Source organism: Choloepus didactylus, chromosome 14 (genome assembly GCF_015220235.1).
Source record: "Choloepus didactylus isolate mChoDid1 chromosome 14, mChoDid1.pri, whole genome shotgun sequence".
In the NCBI taxonomy this organism is placed as follows: Eukaryota; Metazoa; Chordata; class Mammalia; order Pilosa; family Megalonychidae; genus Choloepus; species Choloepus didactylus.
Genome location: NC_051320.1, coordinates 80021644 through 80038118, shown reverse-complemented (window position 1 = coordinate 80038118; position 16475 = coordinate 80021644). Strand labels below are relative to the sequence as shown.

At 42.3% G+C, this 16475-nt stretch overlaps 1 protein-coding gene across 2 annotated transcripts in view; it reads right to left on the bottom strand.

Moving 5' to 3' along the window:
* FER1L6 (fer-1 like family member 6) overlaps positions 1-16475 on the bottom strand; it is a 156113-nt gene that overhangs the window by 13498 nt on the left and 126140 nt on the right. The window contains exons 33-39 of one of the 2 annotated variants that reach the window (XM_037803393.1): positions 14816-14986; positions 12432-12592; positions 10156-10298; positions 7878-7966; positions 7301-7399; positions 3806-4047; positions 2380-2543 (exon numbers count right to left, since the gene is read on the bottom strand). In XM_037803393.1, coding sequence (XP_037659321.1) covers positions 2380-2543; positions 3806-4047; positions 7301-7399; positions 7878-7966; positions 10156-10298; positions 12432-12592; positions 14816-14986 — 1069 coding nt within the window. Of the gene's footprint in view, positions 1-2379; positions 2544-3805; positions 4048-7300; positions 7400-7877; positions 7967-10155; positions 10299-12431; positions 12593-14815; positions 14987-16475 lie in introns of those variants that run through there. The other variant, XM_037803394.1, reaches the window with a different exon arrangement.

Sequence of the window (16475 nt, the reverse complement as noted above, 5' to 3'; positions counted from 1 at the left end):
ACACCTGGGTTGTTTCCTCTTTTGGGCCCTCGTGAATAGTGTTGCTATGAACATTCATAAGACTGCTTTTTAAAGGTGGCCAGTTACCTCCATGTTGCTAAATCCAATGGACACATCTCGGTTGCTTCTGAGACAACAATTCAGGAGCACTTGGCGCAGTGACCCAGCTGCCCTTCTCAAAAGAGTCTCCTCTGGTTTTCTGTTTCAGCACATTTTTATTGTTTCCTTCCTACCTTTCTGCCTGGTTCTACTCTGTCTTTCTCCACTTGGGACCTTCTCCCATCCAGTCTCCACAGAGCCGTGAGTCAGGGCCCCTCACTTCCCTGTGGGCTCCCCACGGCTCTGAGAATGAAATTTCTCTCCTTCACGGGCACTGTCCTCACTCACTGTGCTCCTGTGGGAAGTTTTTGTTTTAGTTCCTCTAAAGCACCAACCCCATTCTCAGCTCAGGGCCTGTGCCTGCAGGATTCGCTCCGAAGGCTGGCCACGGTTCATCCTTTGGGTCTCAACTTAAAGCGTCGTAGCCACAAAAAGGCCTTCCCTGACCACCATGTCAAATGGAAGTCCCCACATGGGAAGAGCTTTATCTCAGCACTTTGATTCCTTCCCTACCTTTGTTCCAAATATTTGCTTTCTGGCTATGGGTGCTTTGTATGTGTGTCTGTCTGTCCGTGAAATTAGACCATAAGCTCCATGAGGGCAAAGACCATCTCTGTATTACTCATATTTTATTCCCAGGGCCTCTCATTTAATAGGTGCTCAATAAATGCTTGTTGAATGAAATAAAGAAATAAATAAATGAAGTGGAAAATAAAAAGTCAAGAGAAATCAAATGAAATAACAAGGAGTCTGAATATATTTGGCCAACTCGAAACAACTATAAAAATGTGATAGATTTTTATAATCATACACATGTAATTACTTACTGCCCATTATTTTATAGAAACAGGACTTAGACCAAAAGATAAGCATTTGAATTTCTGGACTCAGCCATCCTCATTTCCCAACCTCACCCTTGACATTCTGGCAGTTCTGACTCATGGGCACTGAGCCTTCCATGTGGGGCTGTTTCTGGCCTTCTCACCTGCCCTCTTCATCTAGAACATGCCTTTCATCTCCCATCATTCTATAGAAATCATGCTCTGCTCTGTGCGATCCTGCACCACCTCCCTCAGGAGAACTGGGTCCCTCCCTCTTCTCTGTCCGTTTTTCCATCACTCACACTGCCATTATGTCAGGCTTGCCTGGATGACCAACACTTTTGTACCTCTCGCCAACCGGGAACTTGTTGAGGGTAGAGATTACGCCTAACTCATTTCTGAATTCAAGCCTTCATCCAAGAAATATTTATTGACCATCTATTAGGTGCTTAGCACAGAAGTCTGGAATCTAGCACAGAGGCTGGCATGTAGTAAACCCCCCATAGGTACTTGGGAGGATTGGGAAGAATGAACCTGCCTGAGCCTCGGTCTCTTTCTCTAATCTCACCAACCAGAGGGGATTATACTGAAAATGAAGAGGAAGAGAAAAACTCCCAGATGAAATAATAAAACTAGGCACCATGGAGTCAGGCCAGCAGCTGTCACCTCCCCAGTCAGTACAGAGAGAATCCCTGCCTTGCACACCCTGGGCCCCTAGAGCAGGGAGAGGGATAGATGGGTCTCCGTGCAGACCTAATCCCCAAAGGATCCCGACTGGGATGTGCTTGCACAAGTCACCAGGAGCAGAGAGGAGGCTGAGCTCGCCCCAAGGGAGGCCGGCCACCAAAGCCCACCTATGCAGTCTCAGTCCCTTCTCTTAACCTCGCCAACTGCAGGAGTCATGCCTGCTCCCTTAGGGAAGAGTCATGAGAGGGCTGGAAGGAAGGGCAGATGGAACTTTCTTCCCAGTAGAGGGAAAGGGCAGAAATTCCTACAGTTCGGGCCACACAGGGCAGACCAAGTTGGCAACTCAGGGAAGGGACAAATGACTTCTCCTGTTCTCATGCTCTCACGGAAGTTTTAAAAAGATGGAGCACTTTTTAAATTGAGTCTCGCATTTGAGGAAGAAAATAAAAGGCATTTACATTGCAGTTGTACATTAGTCAGGATCTCATGCATAATTTCAAGAAACGTTGAGAAAAAGTAATACTTGGAGCATCAGTTCAAGCCAAGAGGATAAAAAATCAACATAGACAGCTAAGAAATAGAGTGTGCTGAAATAGGGGAGCCTTAATGCATTTATAAAGTTTTAAAAATTCTTGCTTCTCAGCAGAACCTTTGCTTTAAGGCATTTGACTTGTCACTTCAAGGCACTTGACTTTCAGTTCACAAAACAACTCATTTACAGAGAATGATGCCCCGGACCGGCTCCCTCCTCACCCCTACAGACTTCACTTACTGTGAGTTCTTTGCTTTTAGCAAAAGGCCACCAGCCCCTCACTCGCTTTTGCTGGAATATGGAGATCTTGCTTTCCTCACTCGCATTTTCAAACTTGGTGAGCTCGCAGGTTTTGGCAGACTTGGCCGCTCGAGGGAAACTATTGAGGTTCATTTCCAGGGAGCCTGTGAAGGACGTCATATCAGTTATGGAAGGGCTTTTAAAATTGATCACCCTCCTCATTCACCCATTCATTCATTCATCCATTCCCTCCCTCATCATTCAATTAGCACCATTTTGGATTACTGTCGTGTGTTAGGTATTAGAGGTGCAAATATGATTTAGACACGTTTGGCGTCTTGAAGAATTAATAATGTGGTAGCAGGTAGAAGGCAAGGGCAGGGATACAAAACCTAACTTTCAAGCCTCAGTTTGGAGTCACCACTCACTGGGCACTGCTGCTCCCGAGAGCAGTCTGGGTTACACGGTTCTCCTGAGAACCCTCCTCTAGCTGAGCACTAGCACCCTACGAGGGCCCTATCTCCCTCCAACCGTGAGTTCAACAAACTCCTCCAGGTCAGAGAACAAGCCTGACTGTCTTTGTATCTGCTTTCCAGGACAGACTGAGCACCTTAGTGGGCTCTCAGAAATGTTTCTTGAATGCATGAATACCAGGCAGAGAGAGTTACATATCTCTTACTTTAATAATGTTTTTCCTATTACAAAAGTAATATTTGTCAATTGTAGAAAATCTAGACCATAGACAGAAGCAAAAAATAATAAGAAAAGAAGAAGTTTCCATAATCCCCAACCCCCCCATAAAATTGACCACTGCTATATGTACTGGTGTCTGTTTGTTAGTCTCTCTCTCTCTCTGACTATCCCGTGCTCCTATACATATCAATATATGATGTACAGAAATGATTATTTTCTGCACTGGTTTTTTCACTTAATGCATCCTGCACAGTGTTCCAGGTCATTAAATATTCAAATATTTTTAATGACCACTGGATTATCACAAACCAAATGCTTACTCTGTGTGAGCATTGTGCTCTTTAATTGTTTAATTTTATTATCACACTTATAGTTCCCAACATCCTCTGAGGTAGGTAATATTACTATCCCCATTTTACCCCTGAAGAAAACTGAGGCACAGAGTGGAAAAGTAATTAGTTCAAAGTTTAACAGTTTCTTTAGTGGTAGAGCGAAGATCTAAACTTAACTCAGTTTGATTATGTAGGGTTCCACCATATGGATGCACAATAACTTATTTAGACCATCCCCTATTAATGGCCATTTGGTCTGTTTCCATTTTTTTGCTATCATAAATAGCACAGAAATTATCATCCCCGTGGCTGTATCAGACCAAGTGCTCTGAGAGCTAGAACCAACAACTTAACATTAACATGTGCCATAGGGTTCTTTATGATCAAGCTGATGTGTTTACCCAGGAAGTCATCTGAGGACAGCCTTTCAAAATCCCAAACCTGGAGCACCAACACAACTGGAGTTTTACACTCCATCTTCTCCAAGGAAAAGATGTGCTCCCTCTTAGTAATGACCATTTGCTTCTCAGCTGGGAGATACTGAAATGGAAACAGGAAGCGCCAGTTGAAGTTTCCCTCTCCAGTCAGCGAGTTGTAATGCACATCTGTCTCCTGCTTATCATCCTCCAAACCCTTTAACCACCTGAATAAAGACAGTAAAAAATAAAACACTCAGTGGACATTATTCAGGAATCAGTATTACCTAGACTGAATTAAGTAGTTTCAATATGGTCACAGCTCACAGTTTAAAGATTATTATATAGTTAGATTCCAATGGAAATTTCCATTGAATCTCAAAGAGGAAAACAGGGAGTCAAAGGATCTGGAACAGAAATAAGATTCGCATACCAGGCCAGGTTAAGGAAGTGTTTCCAATTGTTCTTGGGTAGACCAGAAGCTCCACGCAATAAAGAGGGAAAATTCAGGAAAAGTGAAGGAATTTGGATACAAGGGCCTCTGAGAACACAATTCCACTTTATCCATTTTTCTCAGTGTGCACTGAAAGTGTAATCTGTTTCCTTTCACCCTGGAAGCTTTCTTTGTAAGGGGCCAAGTGTTAGAGCAAGATGACTCTCTACACTGATGGAGAGTAGAGGCCTCTAAAGTTGGGCTGGTCTAGACCCTGTACTAGTCAGGACCCGTATGGTGGCCCCTCCTCTCATCTCCCTAGTGGGTTTGGATCTCTGGTTCTGGACCCCAAAAGCCCAGCAACCCTGGGTCATTGTGACATGGAGGTCAGGAGTGCTGACTCTACAGTCAGCAGAACACCTGGGTTCCGATCCTGGCTCCATCACTTACTAACTGTGCAACTAGGCAAGTTAACTAACCTCTCTGTGCCTTTGTTTCACCTGTAAAATGGACGTAATTTTAGTACTGACATCATAGGTTTGTTCTGAGGGATTACATGAGATAATATCTGTAAAGTGCTTTGAGTATTACTAAATTATCTATACCATTTTCTCTTAGTATCATTTGGCCTTTCTTCTCCATCCTCAGTATAAAGTAAGCTACAATAAATACATTTTCCCCTAGTATTTCATCTATTGTGAGTTAATTGTTGAGAAAGTAGATACTTTTTATCCAAACTAACTGATAATTCTAAACCATTTGCTTTCTGAAAGGAATGTCCCTCCTCCCCAGGGCGAAGGAGACAACCCTAGTCTTCATAGAGCTGTGGCACCTTTTGGAGTAGGGACCCAATGATTTAGCTACAGGTAGCGCTCACTCAACCAATATATATGTGGTATCTGTTATAAGACAAGGAGCAAGCTAGATGCCATGGGGACTGATGGGAAACAAACAGACATGGACCCTGCCCTCATGGAGCTTAAAATCATGGGGATAGAGGGGTGTTGGTCAAGTGGCAGAGGTCATCAGAAGGACATGTACAAAGGCCCTATGGAAGAAGGAGTGAAAAGTATTCTAAAACTGGAAAGAGAGCCAGTGTGACTAGAGAGCAGAGAGCAAGGGGGAATATGCTGTGAGATAAGGACAGAGAGACAGAGGCTAGTCATATGGGATATTTTAGGTCATATTAGGGATTTGTTCAGAAAAATAGGGTGGTATTGAAGGGTTTTAAGTACAGGACTTTCATGATCAGATAGCATTTTAAAAAGATAATCAGATTATTAGAGGGCAAGAGTAAATGTGGAGAGCCCAATTCAAGTGGCACTGCAGAGGTTCAAGCAAAAGATGATGGTGGATAGGACTATGGTGGGTGGTGTGGAAGATGCTGATGGCCATTTGGGAGGTAATACTGATGAGATTTGATGGTATATTAGAAATCAGAGAGTTAATGAGGTTGAGGGTTCTATAGATTGAGTCTTATGACATTGTATAATGGTAGTGCCAGTCATTGAAAGACAAGGAACCCTAGAGAAGAAACAGCTTCGGGGTGTAATACCATCATTTGAGTTTTAGACCTATTTTATTTGAGGTGCTGCTTTTGAGAAATCCAAGTGGATATGCATATCTGGAACAGGAGTTGTCAAGACTGAAAATTAAAATGGTCATTGAAGCCACTGATTATTCAACCCACTTTATTTAAGTGAAACAGATGAAAATGGTAGAAAGACAAAAGAGTGTAAGACAAGAAGAGGGCCTAAGATGGCACATGAACTATTTAACAGCTGGGTGGAGGGAAATGAGCCTTCAAAGGATACTGAGAAGTAACAAAAGGGGTAGGAAGAAAAGCAGAAGAGTGTGTTGCCACAGAACTTAAGGCAAGACAAATGACAAATGCTTCTGAGAGGGCAATAAGAACTAACTTCAAAAACCCCAGGACCATTGGATTTAGCAATATAAAGTGCACAGTCAACTTTAGCTAGAACTGCTTTGGTGGCTGTTGGGGGCAAACACAAGATTGGAGTTGGGTGACAAGTGAGCGGCAGGGGAAGAAATGGAGAGAATGAATAGAAACATCTCTTCCCATACATTTAATGAGCCAGAGCTCTGGAAGTCCTAAACTGAACTCTTCCAGAATCCTTCCGTATCTTGAGCCATGGTAAAACCCTCTCTTTACAGGATGAATTAGTCTTTCCTGAATTAGTGATAAGACAGCAAATTCAGAACATCTTAATTCTACTTTTAAAAAATAGTTTATTTTGGATCATTGCTCCTCCTTTTAACAGTTTAACTCACTTTGGAATTCTGAGCCTGAGAACTGGGAATTTTGAACCACTGGACATGCTTTGACTGCCAAATGTGTTGTTAATATGGATTCTGAAGAAAGGATGTTTCTTGTTTGGAGAAGGCAAAGAGGTACTGGCATGAGGCTTAGATGAGTTCACTACTTCTAAGATGAGCTTTATCTTAGGGTACAGGTTTAAATTACTTTTGCTCCTGTTTCTCAACCACCTTACTTCCCTCCTTAACTAGAGGCTAAAAGGAAGTATACAAAACACTCAGTGCCAGAGCCAAGATGTAAGAGAGAGATAAAATGCTTAATTCCCTGGATCCTGAATTGGTATCTCTTTTATCAAAAGAACTAGCAAAAGGGGAAGTCTGAATTTTAGCTTTTGCTTTAGCATTATAATACGCTAAACACAATCTTTCATCAATAGCACTTCATCTATCTACTTCCTTCAGGTTTAAAAGGTAGATGTATTTTGAATGTCACTCAAAAAGTTTACATATCTGACATTTAACTGAATTAAGGAAAACACGAGTAAGATTTGCTGCCAGGAAATATTTTCATTAGATAGTAATTCTTAGAAAAATGACCAAATAAAAAAAAGTATTTGACAAAGAAAGTGACCTTGTCTAACACAATGAGTAGAGTGGGCTCCCTTTGTGGGGCATGAGGTGGAGATCTTCCCTGAGGCTTAGATTTGGTCAGGGATAAGTGAAGTGAGGAGAGGAAGAAAAGGAAGGGCAGAATTTCTTGAAGAACTTACCCTTTAACATAAATATCACTTGATTTTTGTCCTGTGAAGATATTCTCATCCTCTAAAATGACATCTTCAGTGTTCCAAATGGTTACCCTCAATTCATACCTGGGTAATGGGAGGCAGCATTAGGTTGAAGAACTTGGAAGCTGAGCCAACTGGCACCTAAGTGATCCTGGTATGGCCATAGGGTCTGTAAGCTTCCCCAAGTTGGCCAAGCTCAAAAATACCAACACTCAAGGTCTTGGTTCCATCAGAACCAAGTGTCCCAGCTGGGTGGAGACCTCCATAGTCACTAAGGACATGGATTACTCCGAGCAGGTCCTCCATCCATTAACTTTTTTTTCAGATAAGGAATGTTAAATTAAGAAGCCTCTACCGTAAGACAGGGGCCACCATTTCAACTACCACCATTGCCACCATTGCCTCCACACACCCCTGTTATAACTGGGTAGCTGGAAAGGGAGGTAGGATTATCAGGTGTCAGCTGACCAGTGTAACCAGTCAGACACCAGGTCACATGTCATGATCTTTGAGAGTGCCACCGTGGTCTCTTCCCCTAATGGTGGTGTTTCGGCTGACTTACCCTTTGGGTTTTCTAGGCGAAATGTCAACAGGAGGTCCAGGTTGAGTCATGTCCTTGGGAAACATGTCCACCCACATCTGCAGGCGGCCCTTGTTAAGAAAAGAAGACCTCTTTTGGCTTTGGGGAGGGGAACGGGGTGGATCATGGGCAATTAGCCATGTATGGTTTTAAAAGATCCCTTTACAAGAAATGGGAGCTTGGTAGCTTTATAAATGTTTAGCATATTTGTTGTCAAAGATCATTATTATAAATTAATGAGAGCATAAATTAACGGCATAAGAAGGCTGAGCAAACCCTTATTCAGCACGTACTATGTGGTAGACAAAGTGCTATGCACTTGACACACACTATCTCATTAACTCTTGCAATATCCCTACCAGGTAGATGTTACTATTCCTCCGACAGATGAGAAAACATCTTGCCTGTTCTTGCAGAGCTAAAATGTAGCAGAGTCTGGATTTAACCCTTGTCTGTTGACCCCAGAGAACCTGCTCTTTCTGCATACTCTCAAGGATTAAAAAGATGATAATACTATCTGACAAAATAATCACACTTGATTGTTTTCAGTGTAGCTGAACGTTCACTAGACTTTCAGTGCTCATCCCAATCATGCTTCTGTTTTACACATAAAGAAACTGAGGCTTAGGGAGGTCAACAAAGTTGCTGGCGTTCTGTGGACACTTAGTGGCAGATTGGTCACCCATTGCCTTGAACTCCACACATCAGACTTTACCCTGTTGCAAAGGACTTAAGGGCTCATGCTGGGAGAAAGCTCAGTGGATCCCATGCTCAGCTGTGTAGTGTATATTCTGAGTGCTCGGTCAGCCGAGGCAAGGTGAGTGATTCCTGAGAGCTGGGATGGTTACAGGAGATTTTATACAAAGGAGGTGGGCTTCCACCAGAACAAGCAAGATATGCCAGATATGGATGAGGGAGAGGCTTTGGCTAGAAAGGATTTCCAGGGGAAGGGATAATATAAACCAAGGTTTAGCATTTGGGAAGAAAAACACCAACTCAGTGGAGGATTATAATCCCAGGGAAAAGTAGGATGATCTATTCCCTAAAGATACACTTACATGCAGCCTTAGTCAAAAAGCCACATCTCACAGGCAAAACAAAGGATCCCAGTAACCAAAATATTGCAGGCATTTGGTAATGCAATCCAAAGAACAATCATGATTTTACACTGGATAAGGGTTTACCATTCCAAGGTTCTTCCACACACACGTTATCACTAGGTCTACACCCCAACATGGCTGGGATCCTGCAGGGTGGTATTCCTGCCCCCCTCCCCCCCATAGACACAGAGCTCACAGGCTTGTCCAAGGTACTCAGTGAGTGAGTGCAGAGCTGGGATGGCCTTAGCTTGAGGTTGTATAAGACCATGGGCGATGGACTCAAAGGTCAGCTCTACTTCTTACCAGCTGGGTAACCCTGGGCTAGTTGCATAAGCTCTCTGGAATTCAATTTCCTCTTCTTACAATGAGGATCATAATAACTACATCATAAGGCTATATTAAGAAATAAGGGTAAAGTGACCCAAACATCCTGTCTAGGAGATTTCTGGCTTATGCCTCTTGTACCAGCTTAATTATTCACAGTGTCTTCTTTCACTCTCAAAATGGCCCCAGTTTGGTAGACAATTATATGGCCCCCCTAATTAGGTGAGATAATTTATGTAAAGGGCCTAGTATATGGAAGGTTCTTAATAAAGTTGATCTTCTCTTCTCTTCTGACTCTAGTCCAGCTGTCTAGTCATTTTGCCCATGCAGTTTCTTCTTGCCAGTTCACAGTGAGCCTCAGTCTGTTACTCCTCTGGGAAAACTAGGGGGCTGTGTGGCTAATGTTAGCATTTGGATAAAGTCTTGGGCATATCAGATGGATTTTGAAGTTTCTCAAAAGAGTCTGATAACTCAAATCCTAAAAAGGAAAAACCACTAAGCCGAACTCTGACTCCCGGGCAGGTTTCTCAACCTTGGCCCTGTTCACATTTTGGGCTAGATAATTCTCTGTTGTGGGGGGCTGTCCTGTGCACTGTGGGATGTTAAGCAGCATCCTGGCATCTACCCACTAGATGCCAGTAGCAACCCCCTCCCCCTCAATTGTGACAACTAAAAATGTCTCTAGACATTGCCAGGTGTCCCTTAGGGGAAAAAAAAATCACCCCTCGCTGAGAAACTTTACAAGATTAGCTTATAGGGAAAAGTCACAATACTTGGAGTTGAGCATTCTTGGGGTTGAGGATTCCTATTGGGGCCAGAACCATCTTGCCCACTACCTGCTCCATTCCTGGTTTATCCTTGTGGTACAGCGGCCGAGTCTCTATGTGCTCAGGAACCAGTCTACACCCGACCTCCGGGACATCCTCCCAAGAGTGCAAAACCTTCAGGGCCAAGTGCTCATAAGACTCCACTGTCTCATCTGTACGGAAGGGAGAAAAATAGACACTTGTCATATGGTGGGGAAGGGGGGAGAGGACCCCACGCACTCCTGCAAGGAGGCAGTAGAGGGGCTGTCAGAAGCATGTGTGAAGACTCCCTTAAGGGTCATTTAAATGTGCCAAGGAGTGGGAAGAGGGAAGGGACATCAAAAGAGGAAAAGGAGAAAGAGAGACTGGAAAGAGATTGGGGTAGAGTGATGGTAAAGGGCCATGGAAAGTTTGGAGCAAGGGAGATGAGATGGGTCCACAGGAAGACCTAAACTGGGTTCATTCACCCCCTGAATCAGACTCACCACAGTCTACAGTCAGTGTACTGTGCAGGGCATGTTTCCTCGAGATCTGAAACTGCTTGTTAATGCTGTAGCCTGAGAGGGGCTGGGGAACCAGGGAGTGGCGCTTAGCAAGTGGGGACGGGCACAATGTATGTTATGCTGCCCTTTGGAGGTGTCTCTCCCTCCTACCAGCACCTGCTCTCAGGAAAGGTTCTAAGGCCTGTCATTTTATTGAAGCAGGGCATTTTGACTGGCCATTTTGATTCAAAGGCGATTTTGACACCATTTTGAAATCAATGCTCCAGAAAACTCTAGCCTCTTTCGTTCTCTTACTCCATTTTGCTATCTCTCTTTTGCTCTGTCATTCTTTCATAACTTCAGTTTTTATCTTTGCATCTTATAAAACTGCCCATAGTTTTCTCATGGATTTGCTAACAAATAAGCACAAACCGTGACTTGTTTCTCTAATTCATAATGAACATTACTGGTAGAAAAAATACACACAAAAATAAGACAAAAATTGTTGGAAGAATAAAATCTTGACAAAATTTAGAATGGCCAAATTTAACGTAGGGAAATTAAACTTGGTTTAAAAATTAAGGGACCACAGAAGAAATCTTCAGTAGCAATAATTACAATCGGTAAAAGTTGATCTGGACAATTAGTGAACTAAATCATTGTCATCAAGTTTAATCAGTCAAAAACTGATCTTGATGAAAGTAATTTTAAATTATTTTGTGGGCAAAAAAAAAAAAAAGGTAATTGTTTAATCATGAAGTATAGGATAATGGCCAAGGAACTAAATTGGCTTCACAGATTTTAGTGTGAAAAATACTTTTCTCAACAGAAATTCATCAATATGTCATTAATGCAAATTCATCTAAATATCAATAACTCTGTATGCAAGAGGCTTGAAAAGGTTCTTAGTGTCAAAATGGCAATGTAAAAAGAAAATCTTGATGTTAAAGTGATTGGGTCCAATAGCAGTGTCAAAACATCTTATACCCAGTCCTTAACTGGGCTGTCTGCATTGTAAGCAGTGCACCATATGTAGGGCATTTTAAGAATCAAATGGAGAGAAGTGACAGTACAAGAATTGTTCTACATCATTAAAGTAATTTGGGCTTTTTTCTTATCCTAAATTTATGGGAAGCCTGTCTGAGATCTTTATGGCATGTCCCATGATGCCCATATAAAAAAAAATCTCTTGATGTTGAAATAGAAGAGTACATTGATATAACATTCATGGGGGTAATTTGAGTTATGTCCAATTATTTATATTATATAATATTCCTTTTAAGGCTATTGCCTATCTTCTAACAAAATAATTTTACTTCTATGACCTATACTATAGAAATATCAGAAGAGTGCAAAAATACGCAAAAGGAATCACTATAAAAAGTGGACAGAAGGCAAATTTCTAAAAATAAGAGATTGGTTAATCAAATGATGGCATAGCCATAAAATGGAATATTATCAATGATCTTTTCAAAGAGCAAGGGAGTATTGTCATACTCCACTGGAAATAGAAAAAGCAGGGCATAAAATTGTGTATATGATACATTTTACAATTCTGTAAAAATGTGACACATCACACACACACACACACACACACACACACACACCATAAAGACTGCAGGAAAATATACCAGCATGGTTATCTCTGATTTTTTGGGACTATAACTGATTTTCATTATTTCCTTTATTTTTCCATATTTCCTACAGTAAGCATATACTACTTTTATAATTAGATGACCCACTGTCTCTTTGCCACAAATATCACTAGAAGCAAGCTTTTCAAAAAAAAAAAGAACATCATCAGGACATTTTGTGGGGAGTTACCAGTGTCCTCTTCAGTGAAGACGGTTTTTCCAGAAAAGACCTTGTTTCCTATCTGTATTTTCCCAGGACGAAAGTAGGGTCCATCCAGCTTGTTGTCTTTGCAGAGCTTGGTGAGAATTTCGGTGGGTTTGGATGTGTCTCTCCAGGCATTGTACCCTTCTCTGAAGGATGGAAGGACAGGCACGGTGAGGACTGGCTTCCTACCTGGAGAGGACATACTTTTATTCCCTGTTAAGAGCTGCCCAGATACCACCAGATGAGCTGGTCATGTTACACACGTGGGGCTGTTCTGGTTTAAACTTCTTTTCTTCTCTTCTGGATACTAGTCCAGTCCAGGCAAATACTCTTCATACGTACAGCTTGCCTGTAAGGCAGGCCTTCAACATAAAAAACCTTTGCAGCAATTTTTGCTCAGTGTTTGTTCTGACCCTAACAGGATAACTAACCATTGGTTTCTACTTATTCTAAGAGGGAAGAATTTCAATTTTCATTCTTTCAATTTTCCCTGCTTCTCTCTTTCCCTCTCTACCCCACCCTCCAAATCATATTATAGGCTCATGTTATAAGCAAAAAGTCTTGATGTGATGTTTCTCTAACCAGTGATTTTCTGGTGGTGGGCTTCTAAATCTTCCCAACTCCCTCTTTCCAACTAGCTGTTGGTTAAAAATTACTGATTTACAACGAAATAATCCCTAAGAGCCAATGACCAAGGCAGGTTTGGATGTTTCTGCTCATTGGGACAATGGATTCATCAGAACTTAACTTGTTTAAGCATCTAAATAAGTCAAAACATGGCTCATAAAACAGAACAATAAAGGCGTTTTTTTCTACAGTGTTCCAGAGATGAAGATCCTGTCTCATCCTCTGTCACCAGAGAGTCACACACAGGCCTCCCCAGAAATAGGCACTATTGTCTTATTTTTTAAACTTTCCAGTGAACAAAGGTTGCAACTTTCCTGACTAAGCTGTTCTACTCACTGGCAGTAAATTCTTCTGAACAAAGGATGCACCATGCTCGCCCGTGGCGTCCTTCCCAGACTTCAGAGCAAGGACAGCTCATCATTCTCTCGGGTCCTATTCTCTCGGGTCCTTGGAGGGGGTGGAAATACCCCAGGAGGCTTTTATATTCACTAGAGTCCCAACGCTGAACTGGATTTCTAGGCTCAGGGAAGCCCAGGCCATAAGTAGAGACTTGTCTAAAACTCACGCCACGTGTGAAATAGATGCTCAGACTCTGCGAGTGGGAGCGTGAATTGTGCAAGCCTCTTGGGGGGCCACTGGGACACATAAACTTTTTGTATGAGAATGCTCATAGCAGCATTATTTATAATAGAAAAAAGAAGAAATGATATGAGCCCTACAGTTCAGGAAGGCAAATTGGTTAGATCATTTTATAATAAAGTTAAATGATGGAATACAATAAAGCTATTAAAATAAATTTTTCAAAGAATATTTAATAACATGATACAATGCTTTTGATATAAGGGTAAAGGCAACAAGCATGTCACAAAATTGCATGGATAGTATTAGTCCAACTTGGGGGGAAAATGGCACAGAAAAAAATATAGAAAAATACACAGAAATTTTTATATAAATTATCTCTGGGTGGAATAATCTGAGCATTTTTTGTACTTTCTGTATTTCCTAAATTTTCTACAATGAATATGTATTATTTTACATTGAGGAAAAATATTTTTAAAATTATACCCTGGGTAATAATGGTGTAATGAATGTTTTCATATATTTCCTCACTGATATTTGGAAGAGTTGTTTTTTCCTCTTAAGATCTCAGATACACATACTTAAAAAAAAAATAAAGCTGGTATTCTATACTTTTAAATTAAGTAGAATTCAACATCTTTCTAAAGAGTGAGAGTTGGGGCCCACTCTTCCCTTATTTGTAAAATGGGGGGTGGGGGGTGGGGATCACCTCAGTGGGTTGTTTAGAGAAATGAATGAGCTAATCCATGTAAAGCTCTTAGGACAGTGTTTGACATATTTTAAGCCCTCATGAGTGTTGGCTTTAATTAGCTGAGATATTGGCATTTGAATTATATTAATCATTCTCCTTCTAGCATCATTCCCACCAGGGACTCCTGCCCACCAGGCCCAGCTGATTGAGCAAACTCATATAGTTCTGTCTTGACTCTATAAGAACTTGCCTTTGGTTCTGAATAGAGCTGTCCTCCCAACCCCAAAGACACTCAAGGCACTGAACAGAGTCTCTGCAAACTAGGCCTGCTGGACGTGGAGCCCATGTGGGATATGAGAGCCGAGCCTTGCCGGGCCTTCCTAGAGCATTGACAAGTGGGTCACGTTGCGCAAAGCCCTGGAGGCTGTGGCCTCAGAACACCCACAGTGTCTCCATGGGGGAAAGGACTTACATCTCGTACTGGCTCTGCAAGCCACAGACGGCTCGGTGTTTGCTGTAGAAGCGGTTCTCCAGGTCGATCTTGGTCTCACCAATGAGGTCATCCGTCCCAATCATGTCGTGGTCGTAGATCAGCACAGAGAGCAGAGACTCCTTTGGGAATGTGGCCTGGATCTCAAATGACCTGCAGCCCAAGCAGAGGCTTCAGGAGTCAAAAACGATTGGTGACAGAGGGAACCTCTTCCCCTCTTTGATTTTAGCTAGCCTTTGGTTCACAGGAACTCACTAAATGCTCAGCAACTCAGTTAACACCTAGGGTACATTTATTTCATTTAATTGTGCAAGACAGCATCAGTTTTCAATTCCTTTGTCAATTCCAATAGCCCATAATATCCCCTTCCACAGACCATGTCTTGCAGTCTTCAGCTAGGGTGACAGCATGATAGAGGAGAAAATCCTTGGGTTTTGGTTTCAAACAGGATTGATTACCAATCTTGGTTTTGAATCTGCAATTCCCTGGCTATATAACTTTGGGAAAGTTGTTGAATCTCTCTCAGCCTCCTATGTGTAAATAGGGATAAATATGTCTTCTTTATAATACAGTATAGTGGGCAAATGTGATATTGTTTATATAAAGCACATATTTTGCTTCTGGGCATTGAACTAACACCCAATCAATTGCCATTCCCTTTCCCATCCACTGTTGCTTTATCAGAGAAAGCCAGCTGGGCTTATTTTAAATGAAAACGCTATTGAGGATGAAAAATCATAAAAACAAAGAATTGCAGGACTGGAGTGCTGTCTTTACAAGATTTGGAACTTCCTGAAAACAGGGACCTGCCTTTTTAATTTCTGCACTGGTGGAGGTTGCTCCGGACCTGCCGAAAGTACATACTTAATAAATGTTTACTAGAATTATAAGGGATCTTCGGAACCACTATGTCCAATCCCTTCATTTCACAGATAAGGAGATTGAAATCCAGTGGCTTGCTCAGGATCATACATCAGGCCACCCTGGGATAAGGACCCGTTGCCTGACTCCTAGCTGGGTGCAGTTTCTATGATATTGTACCAACACAAGCACAGCAATGCCGTTGGATTTCCTATCACAATGGGTTATCCACACCACTGCATTCCTGCATTAGATCAGATAACTGAGAATGAACTGTTGAGTGAAACCCTGTATATTAGGGAAATATCTCCCTGAAAAGAAAAACAAGTAGGCACCAGGGTTTTCCCAGCCGTTTGAACTCTGGTAGCTGGGACAGGGTAGGGTGGACTGGTCTGGGAGCAAGGGACCGAGAGGAGGGGGCAGGGGAGAATGGTGGGCCCATTATTTCCCAGTACGTCCACAGTGTCCTCATGGTCACATCCACTTAGCTCTGACACTCGCTCTCCAGCGTGGCAGGGGCTGCAACTACAGCACTGCCTGGAGCCAGTAAAACCTCCCCGGAGAGGAAAAAAGCAGATATGCTTGACAGACCTAGTGAGAGAAAGTGACTGCAGTGGGCCAGAGATACAGCTGCAGGGGGGAGCAGATCGTGTGTCGTTCCATCTGAAGGCAAAGCATTGCCTCCCTAGGGCTCCAAGAGTTGGACTCCAAGCTGTAATTGATATTCTGGAGGTGTCTCACGAGTCACAGCTGCCATGGAGAAAGGACTTATTAAGGGCTT